The sequence below is a fragment of the Benincasa hispida genome, chromosome 3, assembly GCF_009727055.1.
Source record: "Benincasa hispida cultivar B227 chromosome 3, ASM972705v1, whole genome shotgun sequence".
In the NCBI taxonomy this organism is placed as follows: domain Eukaryota; kingdom Viridiplantae; phylum Streptophyta; class Magnoliopsida; order Cucurbitales; family Cucurbitaceae; genus Benincasa; species Benincasa hispida.
The window spans coordinates 71,395,786-71,417,645 of NC_052351.1; the positions used below are offsets into that span (position 1 = coordinate 71,395,786).

Sequence of the window (21,860 nt, forward strand, 5' to 3'; positions counted from 1 at the left end):
TGCATTCTCGGTAGGTGGAAAATACTTCTTCATAAACTTCTCCACCACCTACTCCCAAGAAGTAATCTCTCCTGGTTCGAGCGAATAAGCCCATTTCCTAGCCTGATCACAGAGAGAAAATGGGAACAACGTTAGTCGAACTTCTTTAGCAGAGATGTTCGGGAACACAAAAGTATTACAGATTTCAATAAAACTTCGGAGGTGGGCATGCGGGTCCTCGCCACGCCTTCCTCCGAATTGACCTGCAGTCTGGATCATCTGCAGCATCATCGATTTCATTTCAAATCTACTTCCGTCTAAGGTAGGCCTCATGATTCCCAGAGAGAAATCATAGTGGTTTGGCAATCCATAGTCCCTAATGGGCTTATTGCAATCGTTTGCCAATAGAATTGGATTTGTCATGACATTGTTATTGTTTGGTGCTCCTCCCCCAGTCTGCTCTCCCATCTCTTCTTTATCAAATTGTGGTTGCTGTTGGCGGTCTCGTAGTCTCCTTCGGAATGTTCTCTCAATCTCTGGGTTGTAGTTCGCCAGATATTGAGAGTTCTGCAAAGAAATCACAAAAATTACCATTAACAGCTATTTTGCCGAAGTCCCCAGCAACAACGCCAAAAACTTGATGTGTTATTCTATTAAGTGGATGATATGTGTTGATGGATTGTGTTGTGCACTCAAGTTCCCCAGTGGAATTCAAGTGTAAATTCCTCTGAGTTTCCTGGTAAGTCCAGGGTCGAACACAGGGACTCGTGAAAATAATTGCATTGATAATGTCTATGAACACTTTATGGTAATCAAGTAAATAAATAAAGTATGGGTGTGTTGTTGCGTTGATGAAAAAGGAGTAAATAAAGGCGGCGGATTTGAGAAAGAGAGTTGCGTTGATAGATGCAATGAGTATGCGATGAACGGGTTGAGAAGATCTTTAGCTAGCGTTACTCGAGAATGCGTCAAACTTTGCGATAATGTTACAACCATGCACAACAAGTCATTTCCCAATGTAAATGTGATGCTCCTAAGTCTAGGACGCATGTGTTGAATGCAAAATGTCCATAGTGCTTATCCCTAAGACTCTACTCTTGTCCTATGCATTGATGCAAAATGCATGAAAGCAAGGTGACCACATACAATCATATCTTATTGCTAAGATGCATGCGATGCGTTAATAACAAATAGTGCTCATTCCTAAGCGCCTATCTCTCATTTATGTGTTCTAATCTTGTTCTTCCAAACCTAGATTCTGATCTAACCTTCCTAAGTCTAGATCCTGTCCTTAGACTACCCTCCTAAGTATCTCTAATAGACGAATGAAGCATACATAAACAAGATAATCACAAAGAATGAAGATTCCCTAGTTATGCTAGCTAAATGCTTCTCAACCTATTCAACTGATTTAACTACTCATGCGTGGATTACAGAGAGTGAACAGATATAGAGAAAGACATTCCATTCGTATAACTGACTTGAGTACAAAATGATAATGGAAAATAAAAGTAGAGGGCCTGGTAGCAATTCCTTGCTGACCGAGGCTTTTTACACTAAATCTCTATTTTGATCTACAAATATTCCCACTTTCGCAAGCGTCAGCCCTCTCTCTATCTTGGAGCTCTCGGTGCTTTCCCAAGCTTGCCAGAACGATCTATCGGCACACCTTCTTCCTCGTGTCCGCCTTAAAATGAAAGAAGACTATGGACAGAGGCGTGAACTTGTAAAATGATGAAGTGATCGACTACTTTTTACCCCTTCTCTGAAGAATGCACTTGGTATTTATAGGGCATTAAAGGTGAAAGGCAGCTTCTCTCTCCCGGTTGTACAGATAGGACAGCTTTAATTTTTGACTGATGCGTCGGATAATTGTCACCGATAAAGCTGGATGTTCTTTGTGACCGTTATCGTTGTCAACTTAATTTGGATCCGACTGCCGTCAGCTTTCTATCCCATTGATCATAATCGTCCTTTCACCCAGATGCACCCACCGTGTTGCGCTGACCAATTTGCAGTGATTCTTCTTGGGCGAATGTTTGCAAGCATGATCAACGCAAAGTCTTGCGGTGAAGTTGCGCTCGACCAATGTATTCCTATGATCGCAATCTCTGCATTGCGTTAACGCATTTTCTGCACAAAAATGTAAAGATCAATTGTTCTAATGCATTGGATGCATGCGACCGCAATACTATAGAATTTATGCTTAATGGATGCAATTTAACATATTTCATCAACGCAATCCAACATTGTTTAAGAACTTAGTACCATGATAACGTGCATTTCTGCCCGTTATCAGCTGGACTAGGGCAAGTGGGAGATTTTATTGTACTGGGATTTTATGCCCTAGTTTATTGTTTTGTACTAGTTTTTTGTATACTCCACTTCGCTTTAGGATAAGTGGGAGATTGTTGGGGTTGATGCCCTAAAGTCTCGTGTCCTGTAGTTTGTAAATAGTTTGTACGAACGCTTGTGTTGTCTAATATATGATATTTACTTCACATTTAGTATTTTTCTCAGTTGCTTGTTTTAATTTGCTTTATCACAAACCAATAAACATAAAATCCCTAGTTATCTATATGTGGTGACATACAAGTGGATCATGTCTTGAGTGATAACCAAAATGGTTTGTAGTATATGGATATAGGAGGGAAACCTCATCTTGGTAACGCTACGGACGTGACCCGCTTTGTGGAATGGACACAAGTGTTGTGACTTGTCACAGATAGTCTGATCCTGATCATTCGTGTTGGGGACATGCGAGCGGGGGCATCCTATACAAAGAGTTTGTATAAAACCTGACCACAACGTGTTAACGTCTCGTTATATAACATCGTTCATGACAGAGACTTCACTTCACTAGGATGACCATAGGTAACATGACCTCAATTTTGAGTGAGTTGGGAACTACTGCCAGGTCGCCGATTCAAACCTACCATTTTGGGGATTCGTCTGATTTGGGAGTTGGGAACTCAACTACACAAGATAAAATTCACTCCTTCCTCGAGGTAGGGGTAAGTTAGATAGCTCCCTTAAGGGCTGATTCCGAGGCTTGAATGATGTGGCGCCACACACCTTCTCTTGGCCCGAGAGGTGTTCACATATAGTTGGACTATGTTGTATTGTTCATTAGAGGAATCAATGATACTTAAGGAGTGAGATGTAACTACAGGGGCAAAACAGTAATTTGGCTCAATTGTACTTACGAGCATTTGTGAAGGGTCATCATACTCATGATTGGTTATATCCGATGGACATAGAAATATATATGTGGTAAGAAGAGTTCAGCTTTTGGTCTTTAGTGGAATGCCTGACAGTTAACGGATGGTGGATCTCATGGCTAAAGAGTTTAGTCAGCTATTCACGAACCGTTAGAGCTTCGAGCCACAGGTTCATTAGGTCCCTTGGGTAGCTTGGATAAAGTCAAGAACCAGTGTTTGGGTTAATTTGAAATGTTCAAATTGACAAGAGTTAGTTCGATTATATATGATATAATTGGACTAGTTAATTATATATGATATAATTGGCTAAATGTATGAGATACATTATTTTGGAGGAAATTAGATATAAATATGATTTATATCAAGTAGAGGAGAAAATACTATAGTAGATATGTGACATCAAACTATAGGATAAAAATATAATATGATTATATTTATTAATATTTTAATTGATTAATTATATGATAATTAATCCAAAAATCACGTTTGGACGTGGGTTAGTGGGGCAGCGTTGGTTATTGTAACCGATGAAATAAAAATGAAATTGTTTCATTTTGAATGATCATCAAAAAGAAAAACAGAGAGCATGCGTTGGTGATATCGTAAACGATCGCTTAAAAGAATCGAGAGCCTATACGATAGTTGCTTTTCGTCTAGACGATCGTCCACCTCACGCCTAAAAACTTAATGCATTGTGAATATTATGAAATAATGGTGTATATTGCGATGGTGGTATATGCGTTGTGCATGCAAGTTTTCCTAGCAAAATCCAAGTATAAATCCTACTAGGTTGCCTAGAAAGCCCAAGGTCGAACACAGGGACTATGGAGACAGTATGCGACGATGAATTCATATTTCTTTGCAGTGACAAATAAAACAATGAGTTGGTTGGTATGTTTGTTTAAGGTATAGATTCTATGCGGTGGAATTGAGAAAAGAGCTAATAACAACGAAAGTTACAACGAGTATGCAGGGAACGGGTTGAGAAGGGACTTAGCTAACACTTCCTAAGATTGCGTTCACGTTATGCGATCATGCTACACACATACAACAGCAGGTCATCTCTCAATGCAAATGCTATAGCTTCTAGTTTTAGGATGCATGCGATGTATGCGATGATGTCTATAGGACTTATGTCTAAGCCTCTATTCTTGTCTATGCGATGATGAATAACACACACATACACAAGGCGACCACATACTACCATAACCTATCTCTAGGGTGCATGCGATGCATGTTAGCAAACAGAACTTATCTGTAAGTCTTTATCTCTTGCTTACGCGGTTCTAATCTAACTTTCTCAAGCCTAGATTCTAACCTAGCTCTCTTAAGTCTAGGTTCTTTCTTTAGACTCTCTCTCGAGTAGCTCTAAAGATGTGACAGACGCATACATAAGACAATATGTTCGCATAAAATGAAGATCTTAGGTCATGCTAGCTAAGTACTTCTCAACCCATTCGACAGTTTAGTTACTCATGTGTAATGTAAAGAGAGTGAACAGATGTAGAGATGCAAGTTCCATTCAATAAATGAAATCCGAATACAGAATAACAATGGGAAGTAAGGATAGGGAGCATGGTAAAATTTCTTGCTTCCCAAGGCTTTTACACTGCGTTTTTCTCTATTCTGCCCAAAAGAATATTCTTGCTTTCATAAGAGTCGGCCCTCTCTCCATTCTCAACACTTCCCGGCACTCTCTCGAGCTGACCAAGAACAATCTTCCAGCGTCTTCTCTTTTCACTCGCCTCTGCCTTCTAAGTGTAAGAAAACTATGAACAACGGCTAACTATCTTCTGTATGGCGAACTCTCTATATGGCTAAGCCCTTTTCTCAATGGTGGCCTTCGGTATTTATAGAGATCAAGGTGAAGAAGCTTTTCTCTCAAATGATTGCACTGATGAGATGTCATTAAATCTCTGTCTGATGCGCCGATTAATTGTCACCAAAAAGTTGAGTGTACTTGCTACACTGTGTTGTTAATGCCTTGTCAACTAAATTCGGATTTGATCGTCATCAGCTTTCTGTTCCATCGTGATTTATTAAGCTTTCACCTTGATGCGTCGTCTCTATGCAGCCACCTTCTTGAGTAGATCTTCACGAACGCATGCGATCGCATAGCCTTGCGGTCGTAATCTTTTAATGCGCTCGGACGCTGAATTTCTTGGATCACAATTCTGCCTTGCGCTAAAGCATTTTCCTGCACAAAATACGTAAATTAGCTGCTTTAATGCGATAGATGCATGTGATGGCAATGTTCTCATCTTAATGCTTTTGGACATGATTTTTCATATTTTTACCGTCATAATCTTACATTTTTTTACATCTTTGTGTTGTAATAACGTACATTTCTGCCCATTATCATGCCTAAACGATCATACACTAGTTCCTACACGATCGCTTCTCTAAATAATCTTAGTGCGTGTCGAGTTTACTAAACGATCATATACCATTTCCTAAACGATCGTTCAGTAAAACCTACACGATCGTGTAGCTTCTCCTAAATGATAAGCATTTTGCTATGCGATAACGTCTTTTTCCCTCCCATTTGCTTATCGCCTACACAATCCGTGTTTCCTCCTTCCTCTACCAAATTCACCAAACACCACGCTTTGGGTTCTCACTCCGAGAATACCCGGGGCTCTTTTCTGGTGATGTCGTCCCCGTTGTGGTCGTGAGTTTGTGGTTGTGCGTGCTTCTACGTTGACAATTGGGTGGAGGTTTCCGCTGCAGTGAGTTTCGAAGATTGAAGACTGTCTTCAACTGGTATGGAACTCTCTCTCTTGTTATATCTTGTTCTTAGCATGCTGATAATTACCTTTTGTTTGCATAAATGTATGTTTTGAATGTATAATGTTGTATTTAGGTCACTGTGAAATCGGAGCGATCCAAACGCACTCATGGAACTCTTGAGTAAGAGATCCTTCAATCTGTGGTAAGGAGAGTTCAGCAGTCGGTCTTTAGTGGAGTGCCTGGCAGTTAACGGATGATGGATCCTGTGACTAAAGAGTTTAGTCAATTATTCATGTATCGTTGGAGCTTCGAGCTATAGGTCCATAAGTTCCCTTTGGTAGCTCAATGGATTCAAGTTGAGGATCAGTTCTTGGTGTTGATTTTAAATGTTCAAATTGATAAGAGGTAATTCGATTATATATGATATGATTGGTATGGTGTATGAGATACATCGAGTGGAGGATTAATGTAAATGAGATTTACATTAAGTGCCATGGAATAGAAAAGAGGTATGGTTTATATGTTTCGTGAGATGAAATATTAAAACTATAGGTTATATATATATTATGGTAAGTTAATTATCATTTATATTTATAATAATATTAATTATTGGATAATTATCTCTTTTTCTCTAATAATCAATTGAGTGGGGGGTTATTGGTGGTTTCATGGTAACCGTGAGATAAAAGGAAAAATGTTTTCCTAATTTTTGTGATATTGATTTGAGATTTCCAATCCCGAAAATTCTCACGGAGAAGTTGTCAAGTAAATCAGATTTACTAAGCGATAGCTTAGAGTTAGCTAAACGATCGTGGAGTGTTCTTACACGATAGACATTCAGCTAGACGATGAGCTAAATGATCACATAGCTTTTGCTAGACGATCACATAGCTTTTCCTAAACAATTGAGCATCGACCTATGCGATAGGTTGTTTTATCTCCCACTTGCTCAATCGTTTACATGATTGTGGTTCTTTCGATTTTCTGCCTCTAACCAAGTCCATACAGAGCCCACCATCTGGATTCTCACACCGAGAATACCAAGGTAACCTTCTTGGTGGTGTCATACTCAACTCGACACTGTCGAGGTTCTGCAGAGGCCGTTCGCGTTTTTTCGGGGTGTTCGTGACCTTGGCGATCGCTTAGTTCGAGTGCGAAGTGTTCGTGCAGTGTAACAGTCGTGTTGAACGAACGTTCGTGTGTTGCTATGTTGCTGTGTTCGAGCGTTCGTGATCAAGGAACTTGAAGATGAGTCTGCAAAGGTTTGTTATTTCTTGTCCTTGATTTATAGTAAAGCATGCTGTAATTTATGTATTTCGCATAACCGTATGTGTCCGTTTGTGATTGTAATTGTAAAGTCTATATACGATTGAAATTTGGAAAGATCCTTCAGCTGCTCATGGAAATCCTCGTGTTCGATTTCCTTCAGCTAGGGAAATCTTCGGATCTTCAGTTGCTGTGTTCATAGCTTTGAAATACTGCTCCATGTCAAAGATAAAATTTTCTAGCACTGTCGCATCGTGAGCCCTACAGAATGACTTAGACTCGAGTACTTTTACCTATTGAATTGGACTGCACCCCGACTGAGGCTTGATTTCCCACCAGTCTCATGTTAAGGTTAACTCTTGCACTAATGTCCCCAATCTCTGCTCGAGTGACATCTATGGTGGCTCGTCAGACAATTCAGTCACCATTTGAATTATCACTCTCTGCGAGCTATCTAGTTCTTTGACACGCTCTTCCATAGGGGCAACAGAGTTCGATGAACCATCCCCATGCTCGAGAGGTTCACTTCTCGTAGCTTTTGCCTCTAGGGTCTCAACCCTTGTCAACAATTCTCTGATGGGCATCCTGTCCAAGTGGCCAGCCACTGTGTCAATTTCCTCGGCCTTATCAGCGAATTCTTGTAACGGAGTTTCTAGGAACCGAACCTGATGAGGGATTTCTATTAGATAGAGCATTTTCTCTTCTATCTCGACCAATCGGTCAACATCGGATTTGCCCAATTTCTTTGTAGTAGACATGATCACAGTTTCTCAACTTTGCGAGCCGACTTGGCTTTGATACCAATTGTCACAATCGCATCTTCGGAAGGGTCTTGAGGCGATTGTGCCACAATTGTACTCGCCCTTGAACAAGTCAGCTAATCCAAATCCAAATACCCGATGACACAATAGACGTTTCAAACAACCTCTACCCCTGTTCTTCAGAAAAAGTTTTAGAAAACGGGTTTAAAGAAAAGGTTTTTACAAACGTTTGAAAGAATGTTTAAACAATGAACATTAGTCGTACAGCTGAAAGCAATAAGCAACAACACGACTTTATAGCATACAACTCATTGACATGAGGATATGATGATTAGTCTTATCCCCATATAATGCATTCTAAACAAAAGTACATCCGTCACCCTTGCATATGAAAATGGTCGAGTGGTCACACACTAAGAAAAGTACATAGAAAGCAAACTACATAGCAAAAGAAAATACATAAGATGAAAGAATAGTAAAAAGGGGTGGAGGCAGACATACGCTTATGGGCAACACGCCCTGGACAAGCATGACCGTGACACACAATGTGTGCAAATATATATATTTCCTTTTATTTCTTAAATTCGAAATTCACACAATCCTTTATAAATCTCCATTAAACTAAAACCATAAATTCAATTAGATCCAACAATAACTGAAATTCAAATAACTCAAGTCCTAATTAATTAAACAAAACCACAAATATTTCCAAACTTACAAAAACCCTTTTTGCCAAGATTTAAATTGAATGTTTCAACGCAATAACTAAATTTTAAATCTAAAAAATTCAACACGACTCAAGAAGTTAAGTTAACAAATTCAAATTAAATTAACTCAACGTATTAGTTCAATTTTGGCCTCAAAATTTCAAAATATCTCTAAATTAATTCACAGTAATTATTTTAAATTACCGAAAAATTTTCGGGTGTTACAAGATCGATGTCCAATAATAAACCAAAGCATGTTTTCCCAAACATGCCCATTTGTGTTTCGATCAGCTTCTTCTTGATCAATGGATTCGTCTTTCGAATGTGGACCTAGCAAGATATGTTAGCCTGGAAATATTTCTCAATGGAGACTGGTTGCACCATCTTAAATCTAGCAAATAGATACACTAAAGCAATAAGTAATTAGAATGGCTAGGCAATGGAGAATTAATAGCTAGGTGATCGAGTATAAAAAACCATGCGATCGAGTATTAACAGCTAGACGATTGGGTATTGAAAACTATGCAACCGAGTAACCAAAACTATGCAAACGAGTACTAAAAGCTATGCGATAGAGTATCCAAAACTATGCAATTGAGTATCAAAAGCTGTACAATCAAGTATTAAAAGTTATACGATTGATTATTAAAAGCTAAACGAACCTTAACCCATGCACTGAACGATTATACGCCTTTTGCTATGGTTAAACATTCAGACAATGATGGAAAAAACTAACATACCTTTTAGATTACTGGAATCGTGGAGACGGTGTTGAAACAAATGGCAAAAATGAATCGAAACGTTCGAAGACAATGAGAAAACTAAGAGAAAGTTGAGAGAATTTGTTCTCATGGGAGTGGAATGTAAAAGATCATTTACTTTTGTAAGAGGAGAAGTGCGTTTGGTCTAATTAACTTTTTAGAGGGTATTTATCACATGGGAAAAAGGTCAGGTGTGATTAACTTTTTAGAAATGGGTAAATCATAGAAAAGTTTTTTATTTTAAATTCTCTCATCCCAAATGTTGTATAAAAAACCAAGGAGAAATCGGTAAAATGAAAGCTAAATATAATTAAAATAAACTTGTAAAAAAATATTTCTTTTAAAAAACTAATTAAAACAAAAATTCCAATATTTTTAGTCTTGTAAAAAAAAAAAAAAAAAAGAAAATAAAATGATTCCAACATGAGAGAGAGACAAGAAAAAAAAGGAAAACGGAATAAATGGGTATCGTATCTTTTCATGAGATACATTCATTCTCATTCTTGTTGAAATTCTTTCAAATCTGATTTAGCCATAACCCAAATGCCTCTCCCATCTCTCTCGTTTATGGCTTCTTGCTGACCCCACCACTATATATGGCGAACACATTTTGCTTTCTGGATCTAATCCCTACCCTACTGCCCATTTTTAGTTCTTCTTTACCAGCCTCTAAAATCTTTCTTCCTAATTCCCTTTCTTCCTTTATTTTGCGTCTCTTTTTTTGCTTCTGGGTCTTCTCTGTTCTTTGATTCTTTGCTCAGATGGACAAATACGAGGTCGTTAAGGATTTGGGTGCTGGCAATTTCGGCGTTGCTCGACTCCTCAGGCATAAGGAAACAAAAGAGCTTGTCGCCATGAAGTACATAGAACGTGGTCACAAGGTTTATCTCTTTTCAATTCTCTCCAATTTCGACTTGGGTTTCAGGATTTTTGCTCTCTCATTCATAGGAAATGATATGAATCTTCTGTTTGGAAGAAGTTGGGGATGCCCACAAGTTCTTAGGCTCTAATATTGAGAGATTAGCTTCGGATTGAGCTGATTCTTTTTCACTATATAGGTGCTTGAATTTGGGGATTTTGATAATATAAGATGCTTTATGACTATTTCTTGATTTTCTTTTTTTCATTGTATTGACAGATAGATGAGAATGTGGCAAGAGAGATTATAAACCATCGATCACTTCGGCATCCAAATATAATTCGTTTCAAGGAGGTAAGTTTCACCTTATTAAGATTTATTTCCTTTAATATCATGTAATTTTCAAAGTCTTGTTCAGCTAACTGGGTTTGGCTTTGTTGTTTCATATCCCAAGAATTCGATTCTCATAAGTAAGAAATTGATCGAGCTATTGCTGTTTAAAGTGCATTAAGTTTTGGATTAAGAAACAGATGTAATAAAATATATAGATTTGAAGTTGAAGTTGGTTTAAGATTTGCAGGTTGTTTTGACCCCAACGCATTTGGCTATTGTGATGGAATATGCTGCTGGGGGAGAGCTGTTTGAAAGAATTTGTAATGCTGGCCGTTTCAGTGAAGATGAGGTCTACCCCCTTATCCACTCTCTCACTTGTGGTCATATTCATTTAAGATTTGTAATACACTCCTGCTTGTGAAAGACTACTTTCCAAGCAAATTACTGAAGAAAAACTACCAGGAGTGACTGACTCCCTAACGGGAAATTTTAGGAGATTAGGATCATCAAATTTTGGTCCTAAACATTTTTTAATCTTCGTTTAACAGGCTAGATATTTCTTCCAGCAGCTAATTTCTGGTGTCAACTATTGCCATTCAATGGTAAAATCAAATGCTGATTGTGATTACCTCTTATGTAGTTTCCGGTTCAATAATAGAGATCGCTATGGCTATATAATTTATTTACTTCGCAGCAAATATGTCATAGAGACCTAAAGCTAGAAAATACACTTTTAGATGGAAGCACAGCACCTCGCCTGAAGATATGTGACTTTGGTTACTCTAAGGTTTGTTAAAATGCAAAGCTGTTTTATCATTTGACATCAGCATCATCTGTCCTTTTTTTTCTGGTGTATATTTCTTACCTGTTTGCATTTCTTGTTTAGTCATCCCTGCTGCATTCGAGACCAAAATCAACTGTTGGTACTCCAGCATATATAGCACCAGAAGTTCTTTCTCGAAGAGAGTATGATGGCAAGGTGCTTATGAACATCTAGTTCAGTGGGTTGATGATATCATAATGGTGAAAACTTAGCTACGTTCAACATCCAATAGTGCACACCAATAAGATTCTGAAAAATTAAAATATATCATCATTTCATTTCTATTTAAATATCTACGGAATGTATGTCAAGATTCTTTTCGCCTTTTAAATTTGCAGAATACACTTGTGAAGATCTCTTGCATTTTCAACCAAGAAATAGTGGATTACACACTATTTAGGCCTTATGCACGTTAGCAACACACTTGGTTTCATGTCCGTCTATATTGAGCAATGACTTTCAAAGATAATAAGTTAGTAACCACGATAGAGTTTTGTTTTTCTAATAAATGGTAAGATACTTATTGGTAGGAGAATAATTAATGGATATCCATTCTTCTCTAATGCAGCAGCTTTTTTCTCTCTCTCTTTCTTAATTTTTTAAATTGAATTTCTTATCCTGTTTTTAGATGGCAGATGTATGGTCATGTGGAGTAACTCTTTATGTCATGTTGGTTGGTGCATATCCTTTTGAGGATCAGGAGGATCCTAAAAATTTTAGGAAAACAATTCAGGTATATTACCACCTCCCTACAGTGCCATTTTCTAAAGAAAAGTAATTCAATGTTTTCTAATATCTTAATTTTTATTTGGCAGCGTATTATGGCCGTTCAGTACAAAATTCCAGACTATGTTCACATATCTCAAGATTGTCGACACCTTTTATCTCGCATTTTTGTCCCTAATCCATCAAGGGTAATTAATTGTCATTGACAAGTTTATCTGCTGTTTGCTTGCTAGTTATTTATTTATTTATTTCCTTAATATGAAAACTGATTTGTTGTTATCTATTATGTAATTTGTTTATTATGTTTATTCTTTCTTTACCCTCTTTAACCTGGATGTATTTTTGGAGATCAGAGTTAGACATCCTCCATGATGATAAGCTTTAAGAAGTATCTAGAATGTGCAATGTCTATGCATTATATTAATTTTTCGTTTCCATGGAATGTTAAAATCCTAAGAAAGTGAATTTTTTTGTTTGAATTGTCTTATATGGTAAACACTGGGGATCTATCCAGCACACACTACGTTGGTTTTGTACTCGCAGTGGTGTCTTTTTTGTAGACAACAGGAGGATGATCTTAATTATCTCTTGTGGGGTTTTCAGTTTGCTTACTCCCTCTAGAGTCGGTGCTTTAGTTTGTTTGCGGTTGTGGTGGTGCATGATAGGGCTGTCGGTCTTTGTTTGAGGAGACCTTGATGGACTCGCCATTTCATGATAAGGGGAGGGTCTTGTGGCAAGTATTGAGGTGAATTATAGGATAATTAGTATATTTGAGTTTAATATTTGTTTAGTCGTTAATTTAGATAAATTAGTGTTATTTTATTGTTAATTAGTTTATTGTCTTATTTTCTTGTAAGACTATAAAGAGCCAATTTAGGGTTGTAAAAGGGAGCTTTTGATTCTCATTTAATATAGAGTGTTTGGTTCTTTAGAGAGTGCTCTCTCAACCTTGGCGATGAATTTTTCTTGTTTGGTCATGGATTTGGCCTAATACCTTTTCTCACTGCATCTACAAGCTTGTTGTTTTCTTATTTTTTGGGGAGTGTTGATTGAGAGAAACGGTAGTGGGGTGGAGAGGTATTTAAAGAACATTGGGAGGGGATGGCTTTAGTGCCTTTTTTAGGGCGTCAGTTTGTGGGACTTTTTGTAATTTTTAGCTTAGTATTATTCTTTAGGAGTAGAACCTGTTCTTGTATGTAGTTGAGAGTTTCTTTTGTGGGCTTGTTTTTTAATATAACATTGTATATTCTTTTATTTTCTCAATGAAAGCTCAGTTTCTGGCGCACGTGCGTGTGTGCATGCGCACACACACAAAAATCAAGCTCTAGTAGACTAGCTGTAGTTGGCTGATTCTCCAAAGTTTGCAGCCACCCCATCCTAAAGGGAAGACTTTTGGGGGGGCTCCAACATCACTACAAGCTGTCTTATAAAAGGGTGTGAGGAGACTTCATTGTAGTTTGATGGATTTGAGATAAGTCTAATGTGGGAGAATAAAAAGAGTGGTTGATAGGGGATTTCTTTCTTCCTTGCATTACCCTCGGTAATTCTAGTTTTGCATAGTCAAATATGATAGATTAGCTTCTCTTTCTGATTTTCTTAGTGAATAAATTTCAATTTTGAAGTTTCAAAAGGAGTTGCATATTTGGATGAAAAATCACAGGGTTTTTTTAGAAAAGCTTTTATAGCTATGCTGATTGATCTGTAGGAGCGTAAACATAATTTTTTGACAAGTTGTCTGCTATATTGGAAGGGTGATCCCAAATTATCAATTATTTCAAAGATCTGCATTTTGTTGATAATATTCAGAGATTTAGTGTAAGCTGTTTGATGGAGTCCAGTGGAAAGTAGCTCGGAATTTGGCTTGAAAGAAATAGAAAATCAAGTCAAGAAGCATTTAGAGATTTGAGAATCACGAAATCTTTCTGGCCTCATGATCTTACAACTGAAATTCTTACAAAAAGGGTGCAACATATATCTTTCTCAGCCTTTTGGCTCACTTGATCTAAGGCATTATAACCTTGATTGAAAGATTGTGTACTAAAAGAAATCTATTCAAGGTGTTCCAATATTTGTTTCGAAAATTATATAATATAACAAACAGCTGCAAAAGTGAGTGCTATATCCATCAGACATGACAATATTTGGCTATGATAAATTTGAAGTGGAAAGAGCATTGCTTTCAACTAGCTTGTAAGAAGAGGTGATCAGTCGGAGTGAAGATCACCTGATTTGGAAGTGCGACTGTAGATTTTTTTCAGAATAATCTAGATCCTTTTGTGAACTGCTGCATGTAGAAGACTTACTACTGATGCATACTGCATAAAAGAAATCATTTGTTTTGTTTTTCCCTTTTTTTTTTTTTTTGGTTTTTTTAATATCTAAAGGGAACAATACTTTTCAATGGAAAGATCTGTCTTAATTGTTGCAATCTGGTAGGGGCAATGAAACCCTTGACCATCAGTTAATTCACTGAAGCCAATAACCCATTGTGCTAGGAATGCTATTCGAGTAGAATTAAGAATATTATTAGAGTATTAAGGGTATATTAGTAATTTGGTGAAGGAGTTTGTTGTGAGTGGTGTGTTATTAACAACATATGAAAGTAGACAATTGTTTAGTGGCTTTAGGCTTGAGTAAGAATACTTTAGATTTGAAGGATGAAGGGTCCATTTACCTTGAATTAGTTAAGAATTATCGTATTATTCCATCTTTCAATTTACTTAGGTTTTATCGATTGGATTGCAGTCAATAGTATGCCTCTCTGTCCTTATTTATTGTTTGGTTTTGTTTTTTTTAACACAGAAACATAACTTTTCATAAGTGACTGTAAAGCTTACCATCCTTACCTATTATGGAAATTGAGGGTAGATTAAAATCAACACATTTGTTGTTTACTCCACTTAATTATATAACTTTTTCCTCTCAGATTGGTCTTGGGGTTCTTTTTTAATCATTATTTATCATTATTTTTATTTATTTTTTGTTGGAGTAGCCGATGTCAAATATTATTTTACTTTCATCTGGTGAAGACTTCTCAACTTTCCAAAATTAGTTACTTTCCTATCTTCAGTTTTTATATTGTTGTGTTCCAAGTTTACCTGTCAATAGGGGACATGCCCCCAACTTTTTTATACATTCATTTTGGATATTGAGTACCTTTGTATGGTTTAACAGAGAATTACTTTAATGGAGATAAAAAATCACCCATGGTTCTTGAAGAACTTGCCAAGAGAACTTACTGAATCGGCTCAAGCAGCTTATTACAAGAGAGACAACCTGAGCTTCTCTCTCCAAAGCGTGGATGAAATTATGAAAATTGTGGGGGAGGCTAGAAACCCACCACCATCGTCAAGACCTCTCAAAGGTTTTGGATGGGCAACAGAAGATGACGAAGAAAGCAATGAGGACGTCGACGGAGTGGTGGAAAAAGAGGAAGAAGAAGAAGACGAGTATGATAAGAGGGTGAAAGAAGTTCATGCAAGTGGAGAGTACTTGGTCAATTAGAAGTGCAGTGCTCCAATTACTATTCACTCAGGTTTGCGTGCTTATATTATTGCGTATGTTCTCGTCGTCGGCTTTGCGTGTACAGCCTGTTAATATTTATAATAGCACATTGCAGTCGTATTTTTGCAGACTCAAAGATCAGTCTTTCATATATAGTTTGTTGGTTTTCAGGGTCTGCTGTGGTTGTGTAAGTCATTGATTTTGCATTTTTGTTTGTCACTCAAATGTATGATTGAAAAAGCTATGTTATTGGCATGTAATTCATAGTAGGTGGAAGGATTTTTGGTGTAAACCTTGTGTTTACTACTCAATGATGATAATGAAAGAATAGTTACAATGGAATGTGCCACAAGTTTGAAGCATCAAGTAACTGATGTGAGAAGTCCAAATATCCCAACAGGATAGCATGACGGATTAGTTCAAGGAAACTGAGCGATTTCCATATTTTAAATTTGTACATATATAGATTTATTATAGAAATCCTTCCCAAACTTTTTAAGTTGTAGATGACTAAATTATTTACTCTTTCAATCTTCTACCAATTCAAAACTTCATTCTTAGTAGGCAGATTACGCAATAAGAGAGTCTATTTATAGCTTATAATTAAGTATAGTAAATCTTATTTCAAAACCTTATTTGTTATAGTATTTACTATTTTTCATTTATTCCTTTTTTCTCTTCTTTGCTATAGTGTTCATAATTTTCTATTAAAATAAAAATAATTTGTACTCCAAACTCAGATTATTATAATGGATAAAATCACGAACTCGGTGCTCCAAATATTCCTTAAAAGTTTAAAGTAATATATATGTACTAAACATGTAAATAATTTTTGGAATAATTCTGAAGATTCCTTATTCTGTTATTTCCTTGCTAAGCTTTCATGCTTACTCGGAACATTTTGTAGTTTCCTACCATTTTATTTTCTAGGAAAACAAACAAAAGTGAAGATGGAAAGGTGAATGTTAGATAATTTTGTACACTTTCTTAAATTAATAAAATTTAGTCTCTATAGTTTGAAGAAAGTTAAATTTATGGTATTCTAATGTTTTGGCTTTTGCAATGTTTAATTCATACTTCATAAGTGACCATATAGTCAATATTTAATTAGAAGTACACGATCATTTACCTAATGTTAATCGCATTTGAGAAGATAATAAGAAGATAAATAGATAACATTTACAGAGTTGGGAAAATAAGGATCTATAAAGATACTTTTCCTATTTCAAATGAGAAATTATATGACAAAGATCATCCAAAAATGCATAAATATTCAAAGGTTTGTTAAGGCCATGTCTGGTAACATGCTTTTTGTTTTTGTTTATAAAAATTAAACCTATGGACACTACATTCATCTCCAATTTTTTTCTTTTGTTATATACTTTTAATTAATGGTTTAAAAAACCAAGTCAAATTTTGAGAACTAAAAAAAAAGTAGTTTTCAAAAAGAAGTTTTTTTTTTTGGAATTTAGCCAAGAATTCTACTGTTTACTAAAAAAATATGCAAATCATGGTAAGAAAGGTAGATGATATAGACTTAATTTTAAAAAACAAAAGTAAAAAAATAAAATGGTTCCCAAACGAAGTCTAAGCTTAATGATTTTTTTTTGTTTTTTGGTATGATACAATTGGAAGAATAAGAGCATAATGGTGGTATTGCATTTATGGAGGTGGATTCTATTAAAGAGAACAATGAATTTCAAACCGATTTGGAAAGTTTGAAATATTCACTTGAATTCGATACTCATACTACATTTTATACTATTCGATGACAGTGCATACTTGCACTTAAAAGGATGACATTATCCATGCAACCAATCATAAATACAGAAAAATAAATTCAAAACATCGTCAACCATAATGCCTTTTTCTTTCATAAACCGTTACAAAAATAGTAACACATCTAAGGAAACACAAAAATAAGTCCAAGTACATTGAATTATTTAGTAACAAAATAACAAGGTGACAAAAGATAGATCAATTATAGCTTAGACCTGCAAAAACCATTAACTAACAATATATGAACACATTTAGAACCTAAAGCCTGTTGATAACATTATCCATCCAAAAACCATTAACTGACATGAACTTCTTTCATCCTCTTATCAAATTCTTCTTCTTCATCTTCCTCCAATTCTTCTCCTTCCTCTTCTTCTTCTTCCAATTCCTCGTCCTCCTCGCCCTCCTCCTTTTCTTCCATCACATCATCTTCAATTCCCCATCCTAACCACTCGTCCTCTTCGTCCTCGTCCTCGTCCTCCTCGTTCTCGTCCTCCTCGTCAGATGATGGCTGCGGAATCCTTGCCTCCATCACGATCTTCATAATTTCTTCTACACTTTGGAGATAGAATCTTGGGGTATGCTTTTGATAATAGATGGCTTGGGCTGATTCTGTTAGTTCGCTTGGTAAGTTCTTTAAGAACCACGGGTGACTCTTGATCTCTTTTATCGAAATTCTCTATCACATTATGTTGAGAGGGTAAGAATTACAAAACAAACAAGCGGTACAACCCAGCATCTTAACGAAGGATGAAAAGAAAGGAGATGACTTCACTACATTTTAAAATCTTAAGTTTTCTCATACCTTAGCTGTTTTTTTTTTAAACTATGTGGAATATACCAAGAGTGGAATCTCTATATGGCACGGAGATAACTTTGTATTTTGGCATTAAATTTCCTTGACTGGTCAAAGTCCCTACATTACCATTCTAACCATTCTAGAAATTTCAGTTCAAAATATCAAACCAACCTAACAAAGTGAAGAAGATAATTTTGCATATAAGTCCAAATAAGAAAAAAAATGAGAAAAACGTATTAGTAATTTGTCACGAAATATACCCCTGACGGATTTGAGACAGATGCGAGAGAGTAGGTCGTGACAATCTTGAGATAAATGAAGATCGTATGGTATTTGGTAATGTACATTCATTATTCGCTACAAAACAACAAAGACATAGTGAGAAAGGTGATCACTTTATTTATTGAAATTACTATATACAATAGAGGAAGTAAATGGACCTCAAAAGTATCCAAGTTTTTAGGTTTGTTGGGGTCTTCAAAAGGATATGCAGCGACCAACATAATATAGAGAGTAACTCCACATGACCATATATCTGCCAACTAAAATACATGATGGAACAGAAGACAATGTATATATGGTTATAACTTGGGTTGAAACAAGCTCACAATTAAGGAATTAATAGTAGATTTTGCTATATTATAATAGGTGTTTGATTGTACATAACACCTTTCCATCATACGGTCCTTTTTTTTTTCTAGAACCTCTGGTGCTGCATAGGTTGGAGAACCAACAGCTGATTTTGGGTTTGAATGCAATAGGGATGACTATACAACAACATATAAGTAAGAACATATTATCTTGAAATGAGCAAATAAACTCTCATTATATTCAAAGACCTTGGAGAAGCCAAAATCACAGATCTTCAAGCGTTGGTCTTCGCTTCCATCTAAAAGGATATTGTCTAGCTTCAAATCTCTATGACATATTTCCTACATAGCATTGTATCAAACAAAATATGGTATTAGATTTTTAAATAACAAACAACGTGAGGCTTACTATGTTTTTCATTTTACCATTGAATGACAATAATTGACTCCAGAAATCAGCTGCTGGAAGAAATATCTTGCCTATAAAAGATAAGATATCAAAGAGTTAAACAATCTTACAATCTCACAAAGCTGGCAGTTCTTGATCTTTTGGGGTGTCGAGCCCCACCACTAGTTTTTAACAATGCCCAAGCACTCAAAGCTAGTTTGATGATAAAGATTTTGAGTTCTATTTAAGAAACTGTTTAGTAATTATTTTAGTTTTTTATTTTAATGTTTTCTATTTTTCTAGAAACCAGAATCATAAATGTTTACCAATTATTTCTTTTGTTCTTTGTTTCTTAAAAACGAAAAACCAATACAATATAACAAATACATGGCGTTAGATACTATTTCTATAATTAATTCGTTTCATAGCAAACATTTACTAATTAAACAAAATAAAAAATCAATTCAAAGTTAAATTTTATAATATATATATAATATATATATATAATATGTCTAAACATTTTAAGTAAAAAAAAAAAAAAGAAGAAAACTCCCAGAACTGAAGAACTTCTATACAAATGATTTCTTTCTTAAAAAAATGTTTTCCTTAAGATAATTGCAATTGATAGCATTTTTAAAAAATAATAACCAAATGTATAACATCATTTTAAAAAATTGTAAATATAGACAAGTCTATCAGTGATAGACTTCTATCGTTGATAGACTCCCAAGTCTATTAGCAATAGTCTTCTATCGTTGATAGACTCTTACCAGTGATACGGTCTATCACTGATAGACTCTACTAATAATATGGACTATATAAATTTGACCATATTTACAATTTTTTTTATATTATGTTATATCCGCTAACATTTTGGGTCTAATTTCTATATTTGCAATTGTCCCCTTTTCTTACCTTGTTGAGGAGTGAAGTTATCCCTTTATCCTTATATTACCAAAACATCAAATAAAGCTAGCAATTCATAGTATATGAGAAAGAGAGAGAGAATGAGATAATAGACCTCATCTTCGGTTAAACGTCCATGATTGGAAATTCTATCGAAAAGCTCTCCACCAGCAGCATATTCCATCAACATACCCAAATACATTGGGGTTAAAACAACCTGCAAATCCTAAAACCCAACTTCAACTTTCTACTTCATATCCATCTTTTTCATTTCCTTTCTTTCTTAATCTAAAACTTGATGCATTTAATACTAACACACAGTTCCATCAATCAAATTTTTGAGGAACAAGTAATCCCAACAGTATGCAACTAATTAAAAGATAAAGAGTAAAGAAACTTGCCTCTTTGAAACCAATTACATTTGGATGTCGAAGTGATCGATGGTTTATAATCTCTCTAGTCACATACTCATCGATCTGTCAATGCTATAAAACATATCAAAATCCCCCAATTTAACCATCATTTCAAACCCAAAACCAGAAAAGAAAATATAATGATAATAATGGAATGGAGAAACATAACTTAACCTGAGGACCACGTTCTATGAACTTTAACTTTTTATCATCATTCTTAACCCTTGGGTCCGTTTTCGCACTTTTTCGTGACGGAATGTTCGCGCACGACAAGCGGACCCCCGACGCAGCCCGTGGGGTCCCGGGGCCCGTTGGGGCACCAAACGAGCTCCGTTCGCAAAACCTTCTGACATACGCCTCTTTTTCATCGTTCTTAACCCCTGGGTCCGTTTTTCGCGCAATTCCGTGCCGGAAGGTTCGGGAGCAAAACGTTGGCCCCAGGGCCCCGGGGGCCGTTTCGGGCACCAAACGAGCTCCGTTCCCAAAACCGTCTGGCACACGGCATTTTTTCATCGTTCTTAACCCCTGGGTCCGTTTTTTGCGCTTTTTCGTGACGGAAGCTCCGCGAAAAAAAATTGGGTCCCTGGGCCCTGCCCCCGCGACACCCGAGCATGCAATGTGTAACGGTCATGCTTGTCCAGGGCCTGTTGCCCATGGCCGCATGCCCCATCCAACCCCCTTCTAGCTTACTTTCATATCCTGTTTTTATTAGTTTAGTTAGCTTGCTTTCTTTACATTTTCATTGTAAGTGACCACTCGCCCTTTATATGCAAGAGCGCCAGTTGGCTTTTTGTTCAGATAGCACTATATGGGGATAAGACTAACCATCACTTCCTCATACCCGGAGTAGTACTCTATAAAGCTGTTGTTGTTGCTTATTGTTTTCTAGTCTACTATAATCTTTCTTTCTTTATACAACACTCAAATCTTCTTACGAAAACCTTTTCTCTAAACCCGTTCCTAAAACCATTTTCCTAAAACGGGGGTGGAGGTTGCAGAAGGCACTCGGTGTGCCATCGGCAGTTCCGTATTCGAGTTGGCTGGCTTGTTCGTGAGCGGGAACAAGTGCCGCACAATCGCTAAGAGAAGCTTCCGAAAGAGCGATTGTGACAGTTGGTATCAGAGCCAAGTTGGCTTATAGAAGGAAGATCAGTGATCATGTCGGCGACGAAGAACCTGAACAAGTCCCATGTGGACAGATTGGTAGAGATGGAAGAAAATATGCTCTACCTGAGAGAGGTCCCAGATAATGTTCGTTCCTTGAGACTCGGCTACAAGAAGTTGCCGAGAAAGCCGATGAAATTGATGCGGTGGT

At 36.4% G+C, this 21,860-nt stretch overlaps 1 protein-coding gene and 1 pseudogene across 1 annotated transcript; one reads left to right on the plus strand and one right to left on the minus strand.

Annotated features, from left to right (window-relative positions):
- Nucleotides 1–9,926: 9,926 nt before the first annotated feature.
- On the plus strand, nucleotides 9,927–16,022 carry LOC120073175 (serine/threonine-protein kinase SRK2A-like). The gene is made up of 9 exons (XM_039025840.1): nucleotides 9,927–10,306; nucleotides 10,564–10,638; nucleotides 10,865–10,966; nucleotides 11,166–11,219; nucleotides 11,312–11,404; nucleotides 11,504–11,596; nucleotides 12,069–12,173; nucleotides 12,256–12,354; nucleotides 15,341–16,022. Exons 1-9 carry the CDS (start codon nucleotides 10,187–10,189, stop codon nucleotides 15,668–15,670), a joined length of 1,071 nt encoding a protein of 356 aa, XP_038881768.1. The 5' UTR covers nucleotides 9,927–10,186; the 3' UTR covers nucleotides 15,671–16,022.
- Nucleotides 16,023–17,658: 1,636 nt separating this feature from the next.
- Nucleotides 17,659–20,913, minus strand: LOC120073699 (annotated as a pseudogene).
- Between the last annotated feature and the right edge of the window lie 947 nt (nucleotides 20,914–21,860).

Coding starts and splice junctions, on each gene's coding strand:
- LOC120073175 (XM_039025840.1), top strand. CDS start 10,187: ATGGACAAATACGAGGTCGTTAAGGATTTGGGTGCTGGCAATTTCGGC. Junction 10,967..11,165: donor GCCGTTTCAGTGAAGATGAG/GTCTACCCCCTT, acceptor TTCGTTTAACAG/GCTAGATATTTCTTCCAGCA. Junction 12,355..15,340: donor TTGTCCCTAATCCATCAAGG/GTAATTAATTGT, acceptor ATGGTTTAACAG/AGAATTACTTTAATGGAGAT.